The 21,641-nt window shown below is 37.7% G+C and overlaps 1 protein-coding gene across 4 annotated transcripts in view; it reads right to left on the bottom strand.

Annotated features, from left to right (window-relative positions):
- Positions 1–76: 76 nt before the first annotated feature.
- myom2a (myomesin 2a) overlaps positions 77–21,641 on the bottom strand; it is a 40,223-nt gene continuing 18,658 nt past the window's right edge. For 3 of the 4 annotated variants that reach the window (XM_055009583.1, XM_055009584.1, XM_055009585.1), the window contains 24 exons: positions 20,424–20,551; positions 19,019–19,202; positions 17,037–17,211; positions 16,165–16,286; positions 15,365–15,552; positions 15,099–15,225; positions 14,327–14,505; positions 12,932–13,046; positions 11,730–11,889; positions 10,347–10,453; positions 10,158–10,202; positions 9,936–10,072; positions 8,172–8,316; positions 7,938–7,997; positions 6,755–6,822; positions 6,466–6,579; positions 5,721–5,808; positions 5,579–5,617; positions 4,306–4,411; positions 3,323–3,486; positions 3,156–3,192; positions 3,040–3,062; positions 2,591–2,646; positions 77–1,623 (listed from right to left, as the gene is read on the bottom strand). In XM_055009583.1, the coding sequence (XP_054865558.1) occupies positions 1,093–1,623; positions 2,591–2,646; positions 3,040–3,062; positions 3,156–3,192; positions 3,323–3,486; positions 4,306–4,411; positions 5,579–5,617; positions 5,721–5,808; positions 6,466–6,579; positions 6,755–6,822; positions 7,938–7,997; positions 8,172–8,316; positions 9,936–10,072; positions 10,158–10,202; positions 10,347–10,453; positions 11,730–11,889; positions 12,932–13,046; positions 14,327–14,505; positions 15,099–15,225; positions 15,365–15,552; positions 16,165–16,286; positions 17,037–17,211; positions 19,019–19,202; positions 20,424–20,551 (3,098 nt within the window). In that variant the 3' untranslated portion in view covers positions 77–1,092. The remainder of the gene's footprint in view (positions 1,624–2,590; positions 2,647–3,039; positions 3,063–3,155; positions 3,193–3,322; positions 3,487–4,305; positions 4,412–5,578; positions 5,618–5,720; positions 5,809–6,465; positions 6,580–6,754; positions 6,823–7,937; positions 7,998–8,171; positions 8,317–9,935; positions 10,073–10,157; positions 10,203–10,346; positions 10,454–11,729; positions 11,890–12,931; positions 13,047–14,326; positions 14,506–15,098; positions 15,226–15,364; positions 15,553–16,164; positions 16,287–17,036; positions 17,212–19,018; positions 19,203–20,423; positions 20,552–21,641) is intronic. The other variant, XM_055009586.1, reaches the window with a different exon arrangement.

Raw genomic sequence — 21,641 nt, forward strand, 5'->3', positions numbered from 1 at the left:
TTGCTGCAGGATGCATGTTACCTCCTGACATATCTGGGGTGAGGCAGCAGAGAGAATACTCACAAAGACAACAGGACGAGGTTGATAAGTAAAGTTTATTGCCACCACAAAGCACTGGGGGGAAACACATGACATGTCACAGTGAGATGGAGCTCTCTAGCGTAGAAACCAGGGCAGGAAGTGACCGTTTGCATTCACAGGCTCACCTACTGGCTTTACTGGGACCTCCAAATAATGAAATGGGAGAGAAAAATTTGTCGTGCTGGAGTAGTAGTGGTATTTGGAAGTAATTTCCCACCCAGGTGTTGACAACAGAACCCCAGCTCTGTACCTACCAACTCCCAGGCCGTCCAGTTTAAAGGATAGTTCCAGTTTATTACAACTTGGTTCTTATTTATGCAGTTTTGGGGATTATCTGTAGCAATATTAGCAAAATCATACTCACCAACTTAATTAGTAAAGTTGGGGAACATGTACAGATTACTCTTAAAATGTTTATTGAACAAGAACCAACTACACAAGTAAGGAAGATCAAAGCTGGAATATGAACTTGATGTGTAAACTGTGATGGACAGTTGACTGTTCTCTTTCATTTTGCACTCTAAATGTCTCCTAACCCCGAGTTTGTTTCCATGCCATTTGAAGTCTGTGTTTCTGGACCATTCTGAATCATTTCTAGTGCTGTCACTAATGGCACTTCAAGTCAAAACCCTGTGAATAAGACCCCAGTTGTAATAAACCATAACTCTCCTTTGGCATTCCACTAATGTTATATAGTGGAAGGTGCAGCTTTTTAAACATTTAACATGATTCTAACTTGCATTTTATTTTTCTTGTGTTTTTTTTTTTTTTTTTACTTTTTCCCCACTTGTGTCAAAAGCGCAGTCGTCAGCTGAATAACATGTAAAAGCCGACGAGCTATCAGCCTAGTCATTGAAAGTCCAGAGTACGCAGCGGTTGGAAAGTGGGACTTTAACATCGCCTACATCTAAATAACCTTTAAAGTAACAGCTCACGGTTTCACACTCATGCTACAAACCGACGTTGCTAGCGGCAAACGCTTCCCCTCAGACGTCACCACCTTTTACTCTTTTACTTCCTCGGTGGGGTCGGAGACTTCATGAACCTGGGTGGGGTTGGGGATTTGACACTGCGAGGCGGAGTTGGGGTCGGTGATTTCGGGGTCGGAGACTTGGGGACCGGGGTAGAAGCTGGGGTGGAGGCGGCGCTCTTCATGGACGGCGCTGGGGTCTGAGACTTGGAAGGAGTCGGGGTTGGGGTCTTGGAAGGGGGAGCTGGGGACTTCGGCGGCACAGGCGTGGCCACGGGCGTGGCCGCGGGTGTAGCCATTTTGGGATGTCCCATTTTGGGCTCGGGGATCTGCTCTCCGCGCCTGTAGACGCTGACGGTGATCTCCACGAACTCGCCGCCGTACTTGTTCCGTACGTTGATGCTGTACTTGCCGGAGTCTTCGGGAGTGACTTTGTTGATGACAAGGCTGGCGAACTTGCCACCGTCGAACGTGATCTTGGTGTGCTCGGTTGAAGCCACTTCCTGCTCATTCTTGAACCAGGTGACCTCAGGGGTCGGTTCGCCCCACACAGTGCAGGTCAGGCTCAGGGACTGGAGAAAGGCGGGAGTCAACTCAAGTCAAAATGTATTCAGATCATGTGTTCAACATTGTAGATTTGTCAAAATCTGCCACAAGAAACTGATTAAAGGGTGAGTTCACATTATGCCTATTATATTTTTAATCCGGCAAGGAACATGGTGGAGTTATGTGACGATTGGTGCTGGTTTGTCTGTCTGTCCATTTCACAAGGACCAAGTGATTAGATTTTGGTTGTGATGCGGCTTATAATCCGGATCCATGGATTTGTTAAAGATTTCTGCATCATTGCGCGATAGCGGCATGGTGTCACTGTAACTATGACAAGTCAATGCTACATCAATACTCCTATGTAGATATTTCATTAAAAATCAGCCGTTTACAGCTAGAACAGTCATTTACTACATTAACAATGTCTAGACTGTATTTCTGATTCATTAATGTTACCTTCATTGAAAAAAATGCTTTTCATTCAAAAATAAGGACATTTCAAAGTGACCCCAAACTGTTCAATGGTAGCGTATGTCAACCATGAACATGTTAACCTACACTTGAGTGAACTGATTTTATGTGTAAACTGACGTAAACATGAAACTAGAACTATCCACATGGTTAGATTACACTGAGGTAAGATGAATACACATTTTACACTGTTGGAGTCTGTAGAAAACACACATTACTATGTCTGCATATCTTCGCACATAAAAGACTTTGTACCACCTTTAAATTTTTTTTCTTTCATAAACAAACAAAATTTAAAAAAGCATGTGCTATAAATCATAAGAAGGAGGGCTATGATAGGCGAAGCTCTTGTGTTTTGTTCCTGTTCCACTGGAATGCTGCCCGGGCAGTACAGCTCTGACTCTTGACCTTCGTACCACAAGGCAGATGTAATAATGTAAACAATAAACGTGTGAAACGACAGCGCAGTACAGTGTTGCTTTATGTGTAATTTGACGGCAGAGCTTGAGAAATCCTCACCTTCTCCTCCATGATAGTGACCACGTCAGGCAGACCGCCGACCACTCTGCCACGGTCTGAGGAGAGACAAGAAAGTTCGTATTACCTCTGAGCTCACCAGAAAATACACAAACAGCTTTTAAGAATGTGTCCAGGCTGCCTTTATACATGTGTCTGAGGCCAATTTTGATCAGCAGGAGAAAGTGAGAGAATGTACAACTGTAGCTCGTTGAATTTTCAGATGCAACATTCATTTCTAAATTGCCCTGAAAGCAAATACCTTGCTGCGAGACTCGTGTAAAAATGTTCAGAATGTTCTAAAGAGAGTCTCGATATTATCTCTTGTCTAGCAGGTTAAAGTTCATAAATAGATCAAAGTCCTTTACATGATAAGTTCATGAGTCTAAAATAGTAAATTCATGTTAGTAATCCCTGACTAACAGTGTCAGTATAACAAGTGATATACTCACTCTTCTCAGCAAATGCAGCTGCCCTAAAAGTCAGAAGGAGTTTGGTATGATTAATACAAATTGGGCACAATTCAGGGGTACATGTTCACAAACTGCTGTATTATCCAATAACTTACTTAAGTCTTAAGTACTCCTCATAGGCATCGGTGTATGCTGTGAGGAAAAAAACACAATAACTTGTTGTAGAAGCCGATATTGATCTCTATGGAAAATAAAAATAAAATAAAAAGTAAAAAATGAAATGAACACAGATGTACAGTAGATGTACTGGTGATTTTTTTACCTTGTCCAGAAAGGTCAAACGTGCGGGTGTGGGTCTTCACGCCGTCTGAGATCTCGATGGAGTAGTGACCCTTCTCCTTATCGGACGGATCACAGATCTGCATCCAGGCCATTTCTGCTGTACCGCCGATCCTCATCTTCTCAGAGGAGGCGATCTTACTCTCCCTGCAGATTTAACATCACAGACCTCAACATTTACTCATAATTTCATACTGTGAAAGGTGTGTAAATTAAGGTGAATCTCAAATATCTTCATCATTGTGTAGGAAAAGGCTGCCATTTATTGATAATAACTTAGTGATCAATTATCAACTCTATTTCACATTTCAGTCAGTGATGAAGCATTAACTGTATATAGCAACATTAATAAAGCAGTTTCAAAATGACTTTGACAATTTCTCAAATCGCTTGAAACTTGTCCAAAATTACTTGGAAACATGTCTAAAATTACTAAAAAATATTCAAAATAACTTGAAACATGTCCAAAATTACTAAGAATTGTTAAGAAAGAAAAAAAAAGTGTAAAATGACTCAAAATTTGCCCAAAATGGCTCCAAACTTGTCCTAAATGCCTAAAAAACTGTCCCAAATAACTTGAACCATGTCCTAAATGATTTAAAGCCCATATAAATTCACATTTCTTAGATTTGAAACAGATTTTATCTATTGTGAAAAACACTGTATGTTTCATGGTTATTTTTTTCCATGTAAAGACAAATTATTTAATTTTTTTACAATGTTATGTAATGTTATTATAAACATATATGATCTGGCAGATATTACATTATAGCGCTTTCTATAAAAAAATAAATAAAATTAAACATGTAGCGGCATTACTCTGCTACAAAAATAGCATTACTATATAAGACAAGTTCAGTGATTTAATAATTTAAAAAACCTAAATAACCCATTTGGTAATCAATCAACTCAGGTGTTCCTAATCCTTATTTGGTGTCAAAGTGAGATAAAGCATTTGAAGTGTACTTGTGCTTCCAGACAGTCTTCATCTCCTCTGTGTAGTAGTTCATGTAGCACTGCAGCCTGATGCCCTCTGGAGTACACTGCAGCACCAGGTCAGAGGCAGAAGCACCTGGCGGGAACAAAAACACCGTCAGAAACAATCAGCCGAGTTTTTTTTGTGAAGCACTTTTGCTCTGGAGGAGATCAAATAAAGTAATCTGAAGATCACGTCACAAACAGGTCTCAGGGGAGACAGTCGGACCTTCAAGCTAAATGAAGCAAAGAGGTAGTTCTGTAGAGGGCAAACTGTTCAGTGAAATTTGTCAGGCTATGTTGTTTGCATTTATGCCTTAGAACAGAGGTGTCAAACATGTGGTCCGCAGGCCAAAACCGGCCCTCCAGAGGGTCCAATCTGGCCCGTGGGACGACTTTGTAAAGTTTAAAAATTACAGAGAAGACATTGACTGTAAATTGTAAATTCATAAAAACATAAATTTAAAATAATTTCTGGATCATGACAGGTTGTTTTGATCATAAAGTAAAATACTAGATTGTTCATTGTTCTTGTGTCGTTTTGTATCTCGTTATAGTCATATTTTGTCCTGTTTTTGTTGTTTTTTGTCTTTTTGTTCACATTTTGTCGTTTGTCTCATGTATTTGTTGTTTTGTTTCTCATTTTTGTGTTTCTTTGTCTTGCTTGTGTCACTTGTCTAATTTTTTTGTTGCTTTGTAATTTTATTGTCTAACTGTTTTTCTCTTTTTTTTGTGGTGTCTCATTTTTTGTCATTCTGTGTCTCACTTCTGCCGTTCTGTTTTTTACATTTTGTGTGTCATTTTTCTATTTTGTCTTGACTTTGTTGTTTTTTGTCTTTTTTGTCTGATTTTTGTCATTTTGATCATAAAGTAAAATACTATATCATTCAGTTCCAGATACCTGTGTGCTTTGTGTCTTTGTAGATACACTGTGATCTGTAAGTTGTAATGTATAAATGATAAACTGAAGCATAATGTTGTTGAAATTTCACTTATTTTTCTTGAGAAATTTCAGGTTGTTCATGATGTTTTGTTAAAAGATAATTCCTCAAATGTGAACATTTTTGCATTAAAACAAATGAAAGATTTGAAGTTAAGGTTATTTCTTGGTTATTATGCTCTAATTCTACTGTCTGGCCCACTGGAGATCAAACTGGGCTGAACGAACTAAGATGAGTTTGACATCCCTGCCTTAAACACATATTCTGCAGTAGACAAAGTGACCAAGTTTAAGTTGATTTGTAGGTTAGTTGATCCAACCTACCAGCAATCTGAGCGATGGCATTGATGATGTCATCAAACACTAAAAATCAAAAAGAAAAAAGAAATAATGAATCCTCTAGAAAATGTATAATATAACGACACAAAATACTACAGTTGATGAAATCTGAACAATGAAAACGTACCTTGGCCTGAGATGTCAAACACAGATGTGTCCTTTCCTCTGTCGTCACTGAGCGTGGCTTTGTAAACACCCTGATCCTTCCTGGAGAACTGCAAAAATACATGATTATCGGATCAACAAGCAGCGGTAAAGACCAATTCATGGTCTCTGCTGACTTTGTGCTGACCTATGTAGAGTTTATAAGTGTACTGCGGATACACATATGGCTTTATTCATATTATTACAGGTACATGTCAGTCTGATGATCAAATTACTCCTAATATCAAACAGAGAAAAACACAATGCTCCCTTGGATGTTTCTGAAAGGCTGCAACTTTGTACTTTTTACAGGATATTTGGCCAGAGTTTGGTTTTAGCTACTGGTCAATGTGTGATTGTTCACTTGTTTCTGGTTCTTTTGTTTTCTCACGTGTACATTTTAAAGTAGGCAGGTTTAAAATTCTAGTCTGTCAGTTCAAAACATTATGTTGTTTATAATTAATTCATTTATTTCTCATTCTTTAATGTGACAGCATGCCTAAATGTGGCGGCATAAAACAACTCAACGCCAAGCAGCAAAACTTTAACAGTTCTTATGACAACAAACAAATGTACAGCTGGGTAAATGTCAGCTCAGAGTCAGATTATTGCTTGGAAGTTTGATATTAACTCTGTGATAATGAATATTTGTTTGTAAGAAAAAGAACCGTAACTAGTGTTAATACGAAGCATGAACAAGATTTAGGTGTGGATGCTGCAGATGTTACCAGAGGGATGGGAAGAGCGCAGGCTCCAGACATAACGTTAGGAGGAGATTCTGGAACAATCTCATCATCCTCTTTGTACCAATGGAAAACAGTCTCCTTCTTCACATTGGCCACCTGACAAACACACAGGATCAAATAGTTTCACTTGAGTGGCCAGATAAAGAAAGTGAAGGAAAAAGAAAAAAACAAGTGAGAGATAACCTTGAGCAATAAATGAGTAAAAAACATAACTGACATGCAGTTCAGAATTATAGTAAATCCCAGTTCATCGTGTGTTTTTTTTTGTTACCTTGCAGGCGAGCATAACGGTGCAATCGTCAGTGACAGTGAAATACAGATACTCAGAGAAATGTGGACCTAAAACGACAAGAAAGAGGAATCATGTAAATGACTAAATGTGTCTGATGGAAGTGAAGCCTCAGTCACAGCTGTCAAAACTAGAGGGCACTCATATCTCTAAATTCATCGCTTTAAGGGTCATTACAGAATTGGAGGACATTTTACGTCCCACCCATCAAATAATCCATGTACAAAATACTAAAACATGCAGTTGTTGTGTAAATGTACTTGTCCTGAGACCAAATCTATAAAAAAAACTAGGAGAAAAGAATGTTTGAAAAATATGTTTAAAAATACCAAATAAGTCTGGAGTTCACTCTAAAATGATTTTTTTTTCTTGTTCCACCCCGCTGATGACCAAATTAAATCTCAAATAAAACAGTTAAAATGAAATTCAAATCTACTTTTTTTGGTATTATTTTTTCATTGATGTCTCTTGTAATTTTGGGAACATTTTTTTAATCAGCATAATATTTTAAATAATAATTATTATGCACATGTCCCACAACAACCCTGTTAGCATAACCTTTTTATCTGGTAGAAGAAGAAGAAGAAAACAGTGAATCACATGAAACACTGGAATTTACATCATCAAACAGTTTTACAAAAGAATGAGTAGAGCAAAGCTATGTCCTCTCTTCTATTTTTCATATTTTCATAACATTATCAGCCTTGATTGAATGTCTCACTCTAACTCATGCAACCCTGTTATGCATATTATCAGGAAAAGACAAATTCTTCTGACTTTTTTCTTGACTGTTTTCCATCAGTCAGTTTGTCCTCTTGGTCAGAAGTAACATCTAGCTAAATATCTAGCTTCTACTCCTGAGAAAAAGCTAACATTAGCATGGATTAACAACCCTGTTAATGTGATTAGAGTAGGGTTAGCAAACAACAAATAAACCATGGAATAAAAATGGTACCATTGATGTGTAAGCTGAGCCAATCAAGCTTTTGATAGTTTATTACCTATTATTGATGAATATGAAGCAGAAAACTGTAAAAGAGAAGACTATTTTTTCAAAAATGTGAAGCCCACATGTCCTCCAATTCTGGAATGACCCATAATTTAAAAAAAAAATACTTAGCCAAATAAAAGCCCCATGTTCTTGGGTCATTGTTTGTGTTGGTACCTTGCTTCCTGATGTGCTCCTTCCTCTGAAACTCAGCCTCCTTCAGAGCAGCCTTGAACACTGAAACAGAAAAAACACACAGTCACTGCTGAAATACCTTCATGTAAAAGATAGCTTATCATTTGAACATAAAATAGGAAAAATAAAATACACAACATTTTTCACACATTATGGTCACTCAGTAAATGTGATGATCATTTACTGCCTGGTACATGTGTGGTAACTAAGTCTCACCATCTCCCACCAGGACCAGGGAGCTCTGGGTTTTGGCCTTGCCGTCATGGATCTGGACAGTGTACGTGCCCTCACTGGCTCTGGTGAAATGATCCACGGTCATCTGGATGACTCCAGATGCCACATCGTGGCTGATCTTGTGGCCCTGGAAAGACATTGAGGAGAAGATGTATGTTTATATTGACTATTAAATCTGGATGTTCTTGCTTTTTCTTGTAATGATGGTATTGACCATAGCAAGAAGACCAATCGAACTAATTTACAAATATTTTTGTATACAGTGCTGTGAAAAAGAAGTTATTCAAACTTTCATTTTTTTATGTTTCCTCCACTTAAATGTTTCAGATCATCAAACAAATTAAAATATTAGACAAAGATAACCAAAGTAAACACAAAATGCAGTTTTTAAATGATGATTTAATGTTTTAAGGGGAAAAGGCTATTCAAACCTACCTGGCCCTGTGTGAAAAAGTAATTGCCCCCCCTTGTTAAATCACTTTAACTCATTTTAGTGAATTAACATTTTTTGGAAATTGAGTTCAATTTCATTCGCCACACCTAAGCCTGATTACCTCCACACCTGTTCAATCAAGAAATCACTTAAATAGAACGTGTATGACTAAATGAAGTCAACCGAAAGATCTTAAAAGCTGCAACAAAATGATCCAAGGAAATTCAAGAAGAGATGAGAAATAAAGTCATTGACATCTATCAGTCTGGAAAGAGTTACAAAGCTATTTCTAAACCTTTAGGATTCCAGAGAACCACAGTGAGAGACATTATCCACAAATGGAGAAACCATGGAACAGTGGAGAACCTTCCCAGGAGTGGACCAATGACCAAATTACCCCAAGAGCAGCGACTCATCCAGGAGATCACAGAGGAACACAGGACAACATCTAAAGCACTGCTGGCCTCCTTTGTCTCTGCTAAGGTCAGTGTTCATGACTCAACAATAAGGAAGAAACTGGGCAAAAATGGCATCCATGGCAGAGTTCTAAGCAAAACCACTGCTGACCAAAAACAACATAAAGGCTCGTTTTACTTTTGCAAACAAACATCTGAATGAAAAATAAGAATTTGAGAAGGGGGCAAATACTTTTTCATGGCACTGTATATAACTAAAAACATTGATTTAATGATGAACAACCAGTTTTGTGTTTATCATCCGACTGCTAGTTTGTGAAAGTGTAAACTGGTTCAATGTCATGTCTCCAACAGTGATGATGTACATAAAAACGTAATAGAGTTACAACATTATTATTATTATTATTATTATTACAAAATTCAGCTGTTGTCTGCACTTTATAAAATACTCCTATCAAAAGTTAGTCAATGACAGCCATTTAGTTTAGAATTTATACATTCATGTTTGTATATTTATAGTACAAAAAAGATTTTAAAAATTCTAAAAGCTAAATATCCCATAATATCATCATCTTCCTATAAAGGACAGATGTGATTATATGAAGGCATTTGGCCTAAACGATACTGAAGGGTTAAAGTGGATTGGCAGGAATGTTATGCATGTGTTTGGTTTCTTTGACTACAAGCTAACAGTGTCAGATTATATCGGAGTTCATCAGAGATCTCAAACAAAGATGGGAAACAGGATGAAGAGAAAATGTTACCGTCCTGAGGTGAAAAAGTTTATGACGTAGCCTAAACACAGAGCTGTATTGTATGTTGAAGAGACAGAAGATGGCACACGCTCTCGGATAATTTGCTCTCACAGTTAGTCAGGACTAATTGCTGATGTCATACCTCTCCACTGGTGACTTCTTTGTCATTAACAATGAACCTGTAGGACACGGATGGGGACAGTTTGACGGCCTGCAGCCAGAAACGCACGTGACCTTTCTCCAAGATCTCATAGTTCAGACCATGTTTCAGAGGAACAACTGCACAGAGACAAAGATGTGCAATGATTAGATTAGATGAAATGATTGTAATGTAAGCGATACCAGAGGTCTGATTAACACTCACTTGGATGCCTGATGGCGTAGCTGAGCTCCAACATGGTGTTCAGGGCTACAGGGCAGATTCAAGGAAACAAAGATGAGCAACAAACAAAGAAAAACAGCAAAACCCAGGAAATAGAACTGAAAGACTGAGAATTCTGAAATCTTGTTTACTACATGTAAAGTACAGCAGTTTGTAGACATCACGACTCACCGTCCTCAGTGAGAGTGTGGCTGGAAGAGACTCCATCTGTGTCAGTGACGACCACAGAGTATCTGCCCAGATCGTCCTTATCAGGGTTGGTGAAAGTAAGTCTGGAGCTGTAAAACAAAGACAGCAACGATAAGATATACACTACAGTTCAAAAGTTTGGGATCAAATGTCCTTATTTTTGAAAGAAAAGCAGTTATTTCAAACATTAAATGAATCAGAAATAGATAAACTTTAAATCATTTAGAGCGACTTTAACTAATGTAGAGCAACTTTAATTAATATAGAGTAATTTTAACTCATTTTAGAGCAACTTTAATGCTTATAGAGCAACTTTAACTTACTTAGAGCAACTTTAACTCACTCAGAGCAACTTTAACTAATATAGAGCAACTTTAACATAGAGTAACTTTAATATAGAGCAACTTTAACTAATATAGAGTAACTTTAACATAGAGTAACTTTAATATAGAGCAACTTTAACTAATATAGAGCAACTTTAACTAATATGGAGCAACTTTAATATAGAGCAACTTTAACATAAAGCAACTTTAATATAGAGCAACTGTAACTCAATTTAGAGCAACTTTAATATAGAGCAAATTTAACTAATATAGAGCAACTTTAAATCATTTAGAGCAATTTTAACCAAAATGGAGCAACTTTGACTCATTTAGAGCAACTTTAACTAATGTCGAGCAACTTTAACTAATATAGAGCAACTTCAAATAATATAGAGCAACTTTGACTCATTTAGAGCAACTTTCACTAATATGGAGCAACTTTAAATAATGTAGAGCAACTTTAACTCATTAAGAGAAAAAAATCCCCAAAATTAAAACATACAATTTAAAATAAAATAAAACCTGATTATAAAAACAAAACAATAAAAACAAGAAAAGCACACAGACGGTGCAGAACTTGGCCAAGGCTGCTCAGTCATTGCATGATTTCTGATGGCTGAAATCTTTAAAGTCTATATTAAATTAAGACAGAATTGATCGGAACGAGTATGAAAACAGTACATACTTTGTCTAGTTTGGAGATCAAACTCTATATTAAAGTGAACAGTGTCGCCTGATTTCTACAACTTAAATGACCTCTTATACTTGTTTTATGGATGCTTACAACAGGAAACATAAAAACGTGATCTGGTTCAGCAGCATATTATCATTGTGATTTTAGTGAGGACAAGATGACAGACAGCAAAACAGACAAAGCCCTGAGGGGGAAAAACATTGTTTGTGCTGCTGCATCTACTGAATGCTGGTGCAGGGGAACTTCTCATTCTTTCAAGAAAATCATTCCTGCTGTGATCAAAGAAGAAGCCAAATAAAAGTTCTCCCTAAAGCTTCTGTGGTGTGTTGAGGACAGCGAGGAGCTTACGTTCTGCCCTTCGCTGTGACGCTGACCCTGGGGCAGTCCCCGATGGGTTTGTAGTTCTTTGACCAAACAAACTTGGACGTCTCGCAGATCTCACAGGCCTCAAGGGATAGGAAGATGTCCCCAGTCTCTTCATCCACACCAGCCACGATCTCCGTAGTGCCTGTGAATATGAATAACATGCAGACATTCCGTGGAGAAATGACAGAAACAAATGTGTTTGATTGAGCGTACAGCTCCGCAGTTCCAGTAGTTCCATCTGTGTAGATGCTATCATCATTATTATATAAACGGGAATTTTCAGTTCTAGTAAACTGTAGTTGGTCCACACTTACACTACTGTTCAAAAGTTTGGAGTCACCTAGACAATGACATGTTTTCCATGAAAACCCACACTTTTATTCATGCGCTAACATAATTGCTCAAGGGTTTTCTAATCATCAATTAGCCTTTCAGCACCATTAGCTAACACAATGTAGCATTAGAACACAGGAGTGATGGTTGCTGGAAATGTTCCTCTGTACCCCTATGGAGATATTTCATTAAAAATCAGCCGTTTCCAGCTAGAATAGTCATTTACCACATTAACAATGTCTAGACTGGATTTATGATTCATATAGTGTTATCTCCACTGAAAAAAACTGCTTTTCTTTTAAAAATAGGGACATTTCCAAGTGACCCCAAACTTCTGAATGGTAGTGTATGCTTATCTCAGCTTTACATCAGTAGTATAGAAAATGGCATTTTATGGGTGTAAGCCATATCATGTACAAATGATAAAAACTTCAAAGACACATCTGTGTTTTGGGGCTGAATATATCTATGTTTGTGTTTACATCAGATCTTTTGGTTTTAAATTATAATAATTTGACTAGACTTTGACTGAACGGAAATTTTTCAGAGTAAATATTCCACAAAACCTGTTTGTCTATAACGGTGTGTATCTAAAATGTTTTGGTATTTATAATTTAATAGGTTTATAATACAGTAAAGAAAATTTTCATTCAGCCTAAGTCCTAAACTATGATCCTTTAATTGAGAGTGAGGCTGTGCTTTTGATGAAATGGGATGACGGTCATGTCCATGCTAGTGTCCTCAAGACATAACACATTCCCTGACAATACAGCTAAGTTAGTGTTTTGACAATATGAAGGGTGTGGTGCAAAGTAAATCCAACACAGAAGTAAGTGATATTAACTTCTTACCTGGAAGAGCTTTGGCACAAACTGGCTCAGACAGCTGGGAAGGTTTTCCAACACCGTTTGCATTGACGGAACGAACTCTGAACACATAGGTTTCACCCTCCTCCAGTCCAGTCACCTGCACCAAACCATGGAAACATCATCACATGTAGTGTGACATAGGTGTAGGAAGAAAGAGGTGTATGCATTTGTTGAAGGTGCTGGATTTAGTTCATTGGCCACATTCAGCCCAATTTGATGTCAAGTGGACCGGACCAGTAAAATCACAACATAATACCTATAAATAACAACAATTCCAAATCTTTCCTTTGTTGTAGTGCACAAAAGTACAATTTTTAAAATGTTCACATTTAAGGAATTATCTCTTTACAAAACATCATGAACAACTTGAAATTTGTTAAGAAAAAAAGTTCAATTTCAACAACATTATGCCTCAGTTTATCATTTACACATTACAACCTACAGATCATAGAGTGTCTACAAAGACACAAAACATTTAGTCACAGCTATCTGGAACCGAATGATTTAGCATTTTACTGTATGATCAAAATGACAAAAAAACAACAAAAACAAGACAAAATATACAAAAATGAGACACAAAACAACAAAAATCAGAAACAAAATGACAAAAAAGGAGACAAACGACACAAAACAAATCAAAAGAGACAACAAATTTGACAAAAAAGTTACAAAGTAACAAAAAAATTAGACAAACTACACAAGCAGAAAATGACAAAAGCGAGAAACAAAAAGACAAAAAAGACAACACAAGTGAGACAAAAAAACAAAACGACAAATACATAAAACAGCGAATAAAGCAAAACACAAGATGACAAAAATAAGACAAAAAACACAAGTGAGACAAAATCAAAACACAAAACGACATGAACGAGAAACAAAATGACAAAAACATGAGCCAAATGACAAAAGTCAGACAACAAAAGACAAAAAACAACAAAAATAAGACAAAAAATTACAAAGATGAGACACAAAGTGACAAAAAAATGAGACAAACGAAACAAGCAAGAAAAAAGACACAAAAACAAGGCAAAAATGACAAAAGCGAAAAACAAAATGACAAAAAAATGAGACAAAGGAAAAAACAAGACAAAATACAACAAAAATGAGACACAAAATGACAAAAGAACATTGAGCAATCTAGTATTTTACTTTATGATCAAAACAACTTGTCATGGTCTAGAAAATATTTTAAATTTATAGTTTTACAAATTTACAACTTGCAGTTAATGTCTTCTCTGTAATTTTTACACTTCATTAAATTGTCCCACGGGTCGGATTGGACCCTCTGGAGGGCCGGTTTTGGCCCATGGGTCGCATGTTTGACACCCCTGTGCTGGACTATTATGAATATATTCTAAATATTAATAGGCCTCTTACCTGCAGGTAACGGTGGCTCACAGCCTCCTGATTCAGAGTAACAAACTCTGATGAGCCCTTCTTGGTCATGTCCACAAAGTATCCAGACACAGCGCTAGCTCCGGTATAAACTGGAGCCTTCCACTGGATGACCAGAGAGTGACTTCTGATCTCGCTGAAGCTCAGGTCATAGGCTGGGCCTTCCATTAAAACAAACAAACAAACAAAAAAACATGTCACCAATCCTAAAAATGTAACAAATGGGAGGAGGGTTGGTTTGAAAGCTTTAAAAATTCAGTGGTTCTACATAAAGAGGTAATTCTTCAATCATAGTTACTGATCAATAACTGTGATATTCATATACTTTCACTTTGGATGTTTTTCTGAGACATTTTGAAAATGAATACAGAATAAAGTCACATCCTCTCTCTCTCTTTGTGTTGTAATCAGAGCTACTCCATTGATTTGGTAATGGGTCCAACATTAGTGCACATTAGCGCATGTAAGTCTTTCCCTTTGAAACTGTTGACCCTCCTTATAAACACACTGAGAACGACATTAGAGGTGTGGCTCAAATGTTGAACATTGAATACAGTACCTTCAAGAGCTCTAATACATTTCATGATTCCGATTCTCATGTTGCTGCCAGACTTATGGGATGCCGAGAGTTATTTTGGTGCATCTGTCAAAACCATAGCTGCTGCAATTAACTTGCAGTTGAACCAGTAAACCTTTGGCTGACAAAGATGGTAATAAATATATAATAATGGAAGACACACTGATGATACTGTACCTGGCTCATCCATGGTCCAGGCTTCACATTTCATTGGGGCACTGGGAGCTGATGGTACACCAACACCAGCCATGTTACCAGCCTGAACTTTCAACTCGTAAAAGACGCCCTCTGTCAGATTGTCCACCTAAAGATAGATAGGAAGCGGTGTGGCATGATTATCAGATTTAATGATCGAGTGCTCAGTAACCCTGAACCCTTAAATTTTCCTAGATAGACTTAAATCTGGTCGTTTAATATGGTTTCTAATTGACGATGCCACTCACAGTGCAGACTCTTTCGGTGATGGCGGCCAGGTTGACCTCCTTCCAGACCAAAGTGTCAGCGTCACGCTTGTCGATGTAGTAAGCGTTGACCTTGGAGCCGCCGCAGTGTTTGGGACTCTTCCAGGCCACAGTCATGGAGGAGCCGTCACAGCTCAACATGGTGATGCCATAGGGAGCGCTGGGAGTTGCTGAATCGCAAAGTTTAATACAGCGTCACATTTTTGAACTACAGCCAACTTGAACATTTTATGCATCCTTATCCAGAGTTTATAACATTATTAAAATGACCGTAGGAAACAGATCATATTGATCACTGTGACTACGTGTACATGAGCTTTCCATGCATGATGTTTAAGTGAACAGCTTTGTGACGTTCATCAGGAAGTTTTAAACATTTGTGCTGAATGACATAATAGTTTAACTTTAAAGTGTTTTGTAAAACAGAAGTGTGCAGAGTGATGTTGAAAATACACCTCACTATGATTAAAGCCCATTATTAAAAGTGACGCTAGTAAAAGAGGGAGCAGTGGGTCAGTAAGGTGGATGAATGTGAACACAACTATATAATACATACCGTATTCCACCCCTTTGCCTGGATAGAATAATGAAATGAGTCACACAGACACTGGTCATCTTATGAATCACCTTTTCTTTGACATTTTCTGTTTAAAAGTTTCATTTGACAAAGCTTTTAATGTGCAACCTACCAACTGTTTTATGTGATAGTGGAAGAGGACTTTGATTGACATTTTTTTTAAGTAGTACCTCAATGGAATCCTAAATGTAATGATTTGTGTTACCGAGGGCCGACTCCACAGCGATGGGAGAGGACTCCTGAGACTCCTCACTGAGGCCGAAGATGTTGACAGCTTGGACGCGGAACGTGTAGGTCTCTCCTGGGATCAGGCCGTGGACCACAAACCTGAGAACATGGATTCAATTTTTATTGAAGTCACATACAGTTTACACTTGTTGCTATTTATCTACACAAAGTAGGTGTTCTACTTTTGACCCTCTGTTTGTGGTAACCTCTTTGGAGTCTACCAGGGAAACTGAAAATGAAAGCCTCTTGGTGTCTTCCCTCTAGGTCTTGCATGGAATGTTTCGATGTAAATGTAATTAATTTTCCACTAATTATACCTTGTAGGGGAGTCACACTGAGCTAAACAGAAATAATGCTAACCGAGTAGAAATAAAAAGAGGAGGTGGTTTAACTTTTCATACGATAACATCATACACATCCTGATTGGGTCTTAAGATGATGGGTTGTGGTTTTCTAGAACAGAAGAGGAGTGTTTAGGAGAAGTTTGCACGATGTAACGCTTTGTGTAGTCTGTTAAAATCTCGAGATTTTGCTCATGTTTGTTCTCACAGCCTCTGTATTGAATAAACATTATTCACATCAGACTCTGAAGAATGCTTGAAGACTCTTTCTTGAGAACTTTTTGAAGACTCCAACTTTTGATCCAGAATTGATTTTTGACTACATGTTTTACAAAGCTTCCTGATCATCACTGGCCTTTAGCAGGCAGACTGATTCACAACACGCCCTTATATATGTTTGAGATGATTTAGATTCCATTCTGAAATGAGTACATCAAGATAAAGTTCTTGAGATGTTTCATCTTGTTTACCACAAGGTTTCTAAACCTACTGAGTTGTCAGTACTGACCTGGTGTGTTTGAAAGGTTTATGATTGCATGGGAACCACTCCTTCGATCCGACAACACGGCCATCAATGTAATATCCCATGAGGTTCTTCAGATGTTTGGGAGCTTCCCACTGCACAAACACTGATGACTTGGTGTTCCTGGTAGCAACAACCTGACCAGGAGCAGAGGGGGCGCCTGTTAAGGAGAGAGAATATTATCAGCTACAAATGTATGAATAATCACTATAAGATTTAAAAAAGATATGCAGATAGTTAAAACTACACTACCATTCAAACATTTGGGGTCACTTAGAAATGTCCTTATTTTTTCAATGAAGATAGTATTAAATGAATCAGGAATACAGTCTAGACATTGTTAATGTGGTAAATGATTATTCTAGCTGGAAACAGCTGATTTTTAATGGAATATCTACATAGAGGTACAGAGGAACATTTCCAGCAACCATCACTCCTGTGTTCTAATGCTACATTGTGTTAGCTAATGGTGCTGAAAGGCTAATTGATGATTAGAAAACCCTTGTGCAGTTATGTTAGTACATGAATAAAAGTGTGAGTTTTCATGGAAAACAAGAAATTGTCTGGTTGACCCCGAACTTTTGAACGGTGGTGTAGGTCAACTTTAACTCATTTAGAGCAACTTTAACTCATTTTAGAGCAACCTTAAGTAATATAGAGGAACTTTAACTCATTTTGAGCAACTTTAAACAATATAGAGACACTTTAACTAAATAAGCGCAACTTCCACTAATATGGAGCAACTTTTTCAATTCATGTACTCTGCCATTCAAAAGTTTGAACATGAAATTGTCTGGATGACCCCAAACTTTTGAACGGTAATGTATATTTAAGTATTCAACATTTTAAGTAAATGAAACATTTCCAAAGTAATATTTGACAGTTTGCTTTACATACCACTAATTTGAAATTTGTCCAGCTGTTCATTAAATGTAACATTTCTTTAACTGTAAAGAAAAAGTTTTAAAAAACAGAAACTTCTTTTAGGATATGTGTGAATTTATAGTAGATGGTCTGACATAAAATGACAAATCACATAATACAAAAAATGCAAGTGAATGATACTCAAATCTTTTGGTTGTTCTGTAATAGATCATGTGAATGATTTATAATGTTTGACAGAGCTCCATAGATCACATCTAATATGACCTCAGACATCATCCAATGGGCTGTTAATTGATTTGTAAATCAACAATTAATGAATAAATTTTTCTCTTTCTCTAGGCCTTGTACTAATTTCCATGCATATGTTTTCTCACAGGACAGAAATCATGACAGGAAGCTGTAAATACTACTTACTGCAGGACTGAGCCGCACATTTTATGTCCTTCTAATGCTGTTCTGTAGGTTTAACTAGTAAAACATGCCATAAAAAGTGCATTCTTGTGGTGTTTCAGTGAAGCTGCCTTTGTACATTATGTGCACAAACAAAAAGAGGTTTTAGGTTTGTGAACCTGTTGTGGCACACATCTGTGGGTTAAACACGACACGGAAGGTTTTTTCAAACGTCCTATGAAATGACTTGTTTCAGCACAAAACAGAATGTCTGAAGGGTGTCAATGGCATTTAAATTGGGGTTTTACCAGAAGAGTTGTGAAGAATTTCATCTTCCTTTTATTTGTAATCCATTTGTTGTGCCCCAAGCATCACTCATAGTTAAAACACACACAGAAGAAGAGTAAACTAATCTGTGATACTACAGCAGTGGGAAACAGTGCCTTTAGTGCCTCTACATGTTCATTCATCTGTACATACCGACTGGCAGCTCAGTACCTGCAACATATAGGCATTTGATGTGTTCAACAGAAACATGATTAAAACTTAAAACAATCACGAAATAAACCAAAAAATCTGGTCTCAGTTTCTGTCAAACCATAATATATATGTGTGAAGAAAAGCATATTTGTGTGTTAATTCTGTTGTGCTGAATACACCACAGTATGTCTGAGTCTGATCCCTGCCCTTACCATCTTCATCAACCTTTTGGATGGGCTCGGAGGGCACGGATGCCTCGCTGGAGCCGTACATGTTGACCGAATACACTCGGAATTGGTACTTTTGCCCGTCTTGCAAATCAAAAACTGGGTAACGAGGCGAGTGCAGTTTGACTGCCGTGTTGATCCGCTGCCATGCTCCAGTGCCTGCTAAGCACTGTGGAAGAGTCGGGGAGGGGAAATGAGAATGTACAGCCATCTGCGAAAACCTCATCGACGTACCACAAATACAAACAAGAGGAGCTTCAAGGGTACAGCAAATGTTTTTGCATAGTTGGGGCCCACTTAAGTTGCAATATCTGTACGTGTAGAGTGTGTGTCTGGGTGCCTGAAAAGTTACATCTGCTATGTTTGGACACCTGCTAGAGCCCAAAGACAGCTGGAGTGTGATTAAAAAACACTGATATTTTCAGTCTTTTATATCATAAATGCAATAATTAACATTTTTGGCATAAATTCAAAAATTCAAAAATAAAGACATTTCTAAGTGACCCCAAACTTTTAAATGACAGTGTAAGTGAGAAAAACTAACATGTACATAAAGAGTTAGTTATAATGTGTAAATGATAAACTGAGGCAGAATGTTGTTGAAATTTCACTTATTTTCTGAAGAAATCTCAGGTTGTTCATAATGTTTTGCAAAAAAAACTTAATTAAATGTGAACATTTTCAAAATGTACTTTTTTTGCACTAAAATAAAGGGAAAAATGTGGATTTATTGTCATTTATAAGTTATCATGCTCTGATTTTACTGGTCCGGCCCACTTGAGTTTGATACCCCTGACCTACTTTATCTAAATTGCTAGAATACGGACTGACTGTCAGTTCTTTTGGTGAATTTGCATATACAACCATTACTTCTTTTCTTTTTTTTTGCCATAAGTGTATTTTCAACTGATTGCAAATGAGTGGAGCCTCAACAATGCAAGTGATACCTGATGAGATTTTTGTGGAACACCACATAAACATGTGACCTCTTAACCTGTAATGGACACCGTGCATACTGTCAACCCACAGGACCATTTCTAATAATGATCTTAAAAATGTTTCAGGATGAAATCTAGTTAAATGCCTGTGTAAAAGAATGCATAATGCATCTGAAATATCTTAATTTGGTGTAATGGTCCAGCCAAACAAACAAACAAATAAACAAACAAAAAGTCATTCTGAAACTTTCATACAGCATGAATGTCATTTAGAGCTGTGATAAGAAGGGCTAGTTTGGGAAAAAGATAATATTCAAATTTGAGAAAACTAGTGTGGACGTTAGAGGGTGAGGTCCAGAGTTTAAGAGGTCAATGTCTTGTTTATGTCTTCACTACAGTGCAGAGGGTGAAGGATGACGGAAATAGATGGGGAGAGGTGAAGCGACACACACCTTCTCAATGACGTACCACAGCGGAGCTCGTCCGCGAGGGCTGGGAGGCCTCCAGCTCAGCACAACGTATGATCTGAAAATCTCGGATGCATGCACGTCTGTAGGCTCACCCGGGATAGTTACGTAGCCTAGATTTGGAATGAATGTCGTTGAGGCATAAAGTACATAAAGCAGCAGCCAGTTGCAGAAGTCCCACATTGTGCGTTTCTAACTGGATATGTTACAGTGGATTCAGAGTGCCCTTGAATGTAGGTGAGATCTTACTTCCACTGGTAGTGAAGAAATCAAAGGTGCAGCACTAGATGGTTTTCAATCATGTATTTTCATGAAATTCTGAATTTGAGGGTTAGGGTTAAAACTCAAAGAACAGCTTACAATATACATTGACCGTCCAAAAAAAAATTGCACGCTCTAATATTTTGTTGGATCTCCTTTAACTTTGAGAACGGCACTCATTCACTGTAGCATCAATTCAATAAGCTTCTGCAAAGTCACAGCATTTATTTCTGTCCAGAGTTGCATTCATTTTCTACCAAGATCTTATATTGATGATGGGAGAGTCGGACAAAGTCTTCTCCATCACATCCCAAAGATGCTCAGTGGGGCTGAGGTCTGGACTCTGTGGAGGACAATCCATGTGTGAAAATGAATCTCCTTGATCCACTCATTCTCAATGTGAGCCCCATGATTCCTGGCATCATCATCTTGGAACATGTCCATGTCATCAGGGAAGAAAAACTCCACTGATGGAAAGACCTGGTCATTCAGTATATTCAGGTAGTCAGCTGACCTCATTCTTTGGGAACATAACGTTGCTGAATCTGACCAACCCCAGATCATAACCCTAAACCCCCACAGGCTGGTAGACACTAGACATGATGAGTGCATCACTTCATCCTCCTCTCTTCTTACCCTGATGCCCCCATCACTTTGGAACAGGGTAAATCTGCACTCATCAGATCACATGACCTTCTTTCATTGCTCCAGAGTCCAATCTTTATGCTACCTAACAAATTGAAGCCTTTTTTTCTGATTAGCCTCACTGATCAGTGGTTTTCTTAGAGCTACACAGCTGTTTAGTCCCAATCCTGTGAGTTCCCTTCACATTGTGCATGTAGAAATGCTCTTTCTTTAACTATTAAACATTGCGGTGAGTTCTACTGTTGATTTCCTACAATCATCTAAGAGTTTGTTCTGACCACATTTGTTCCTCGAAGA

The sequence above is a fragment of the Amphiprion ocellaris genome, chromosome 4, assembly GCF_022539595.1.
Source record: "Amphiprion ocellaris isolate individual 3 ecotype Okinawa chromosome 4, ASM2253959v1, whole genome shotgun sequence".
Lineage (NCBI taxonomy): Eukaryota > Metazoa > Chordata > Actinopteri > Pomacentridae > Amphiprion > Amphiprion ocellaris.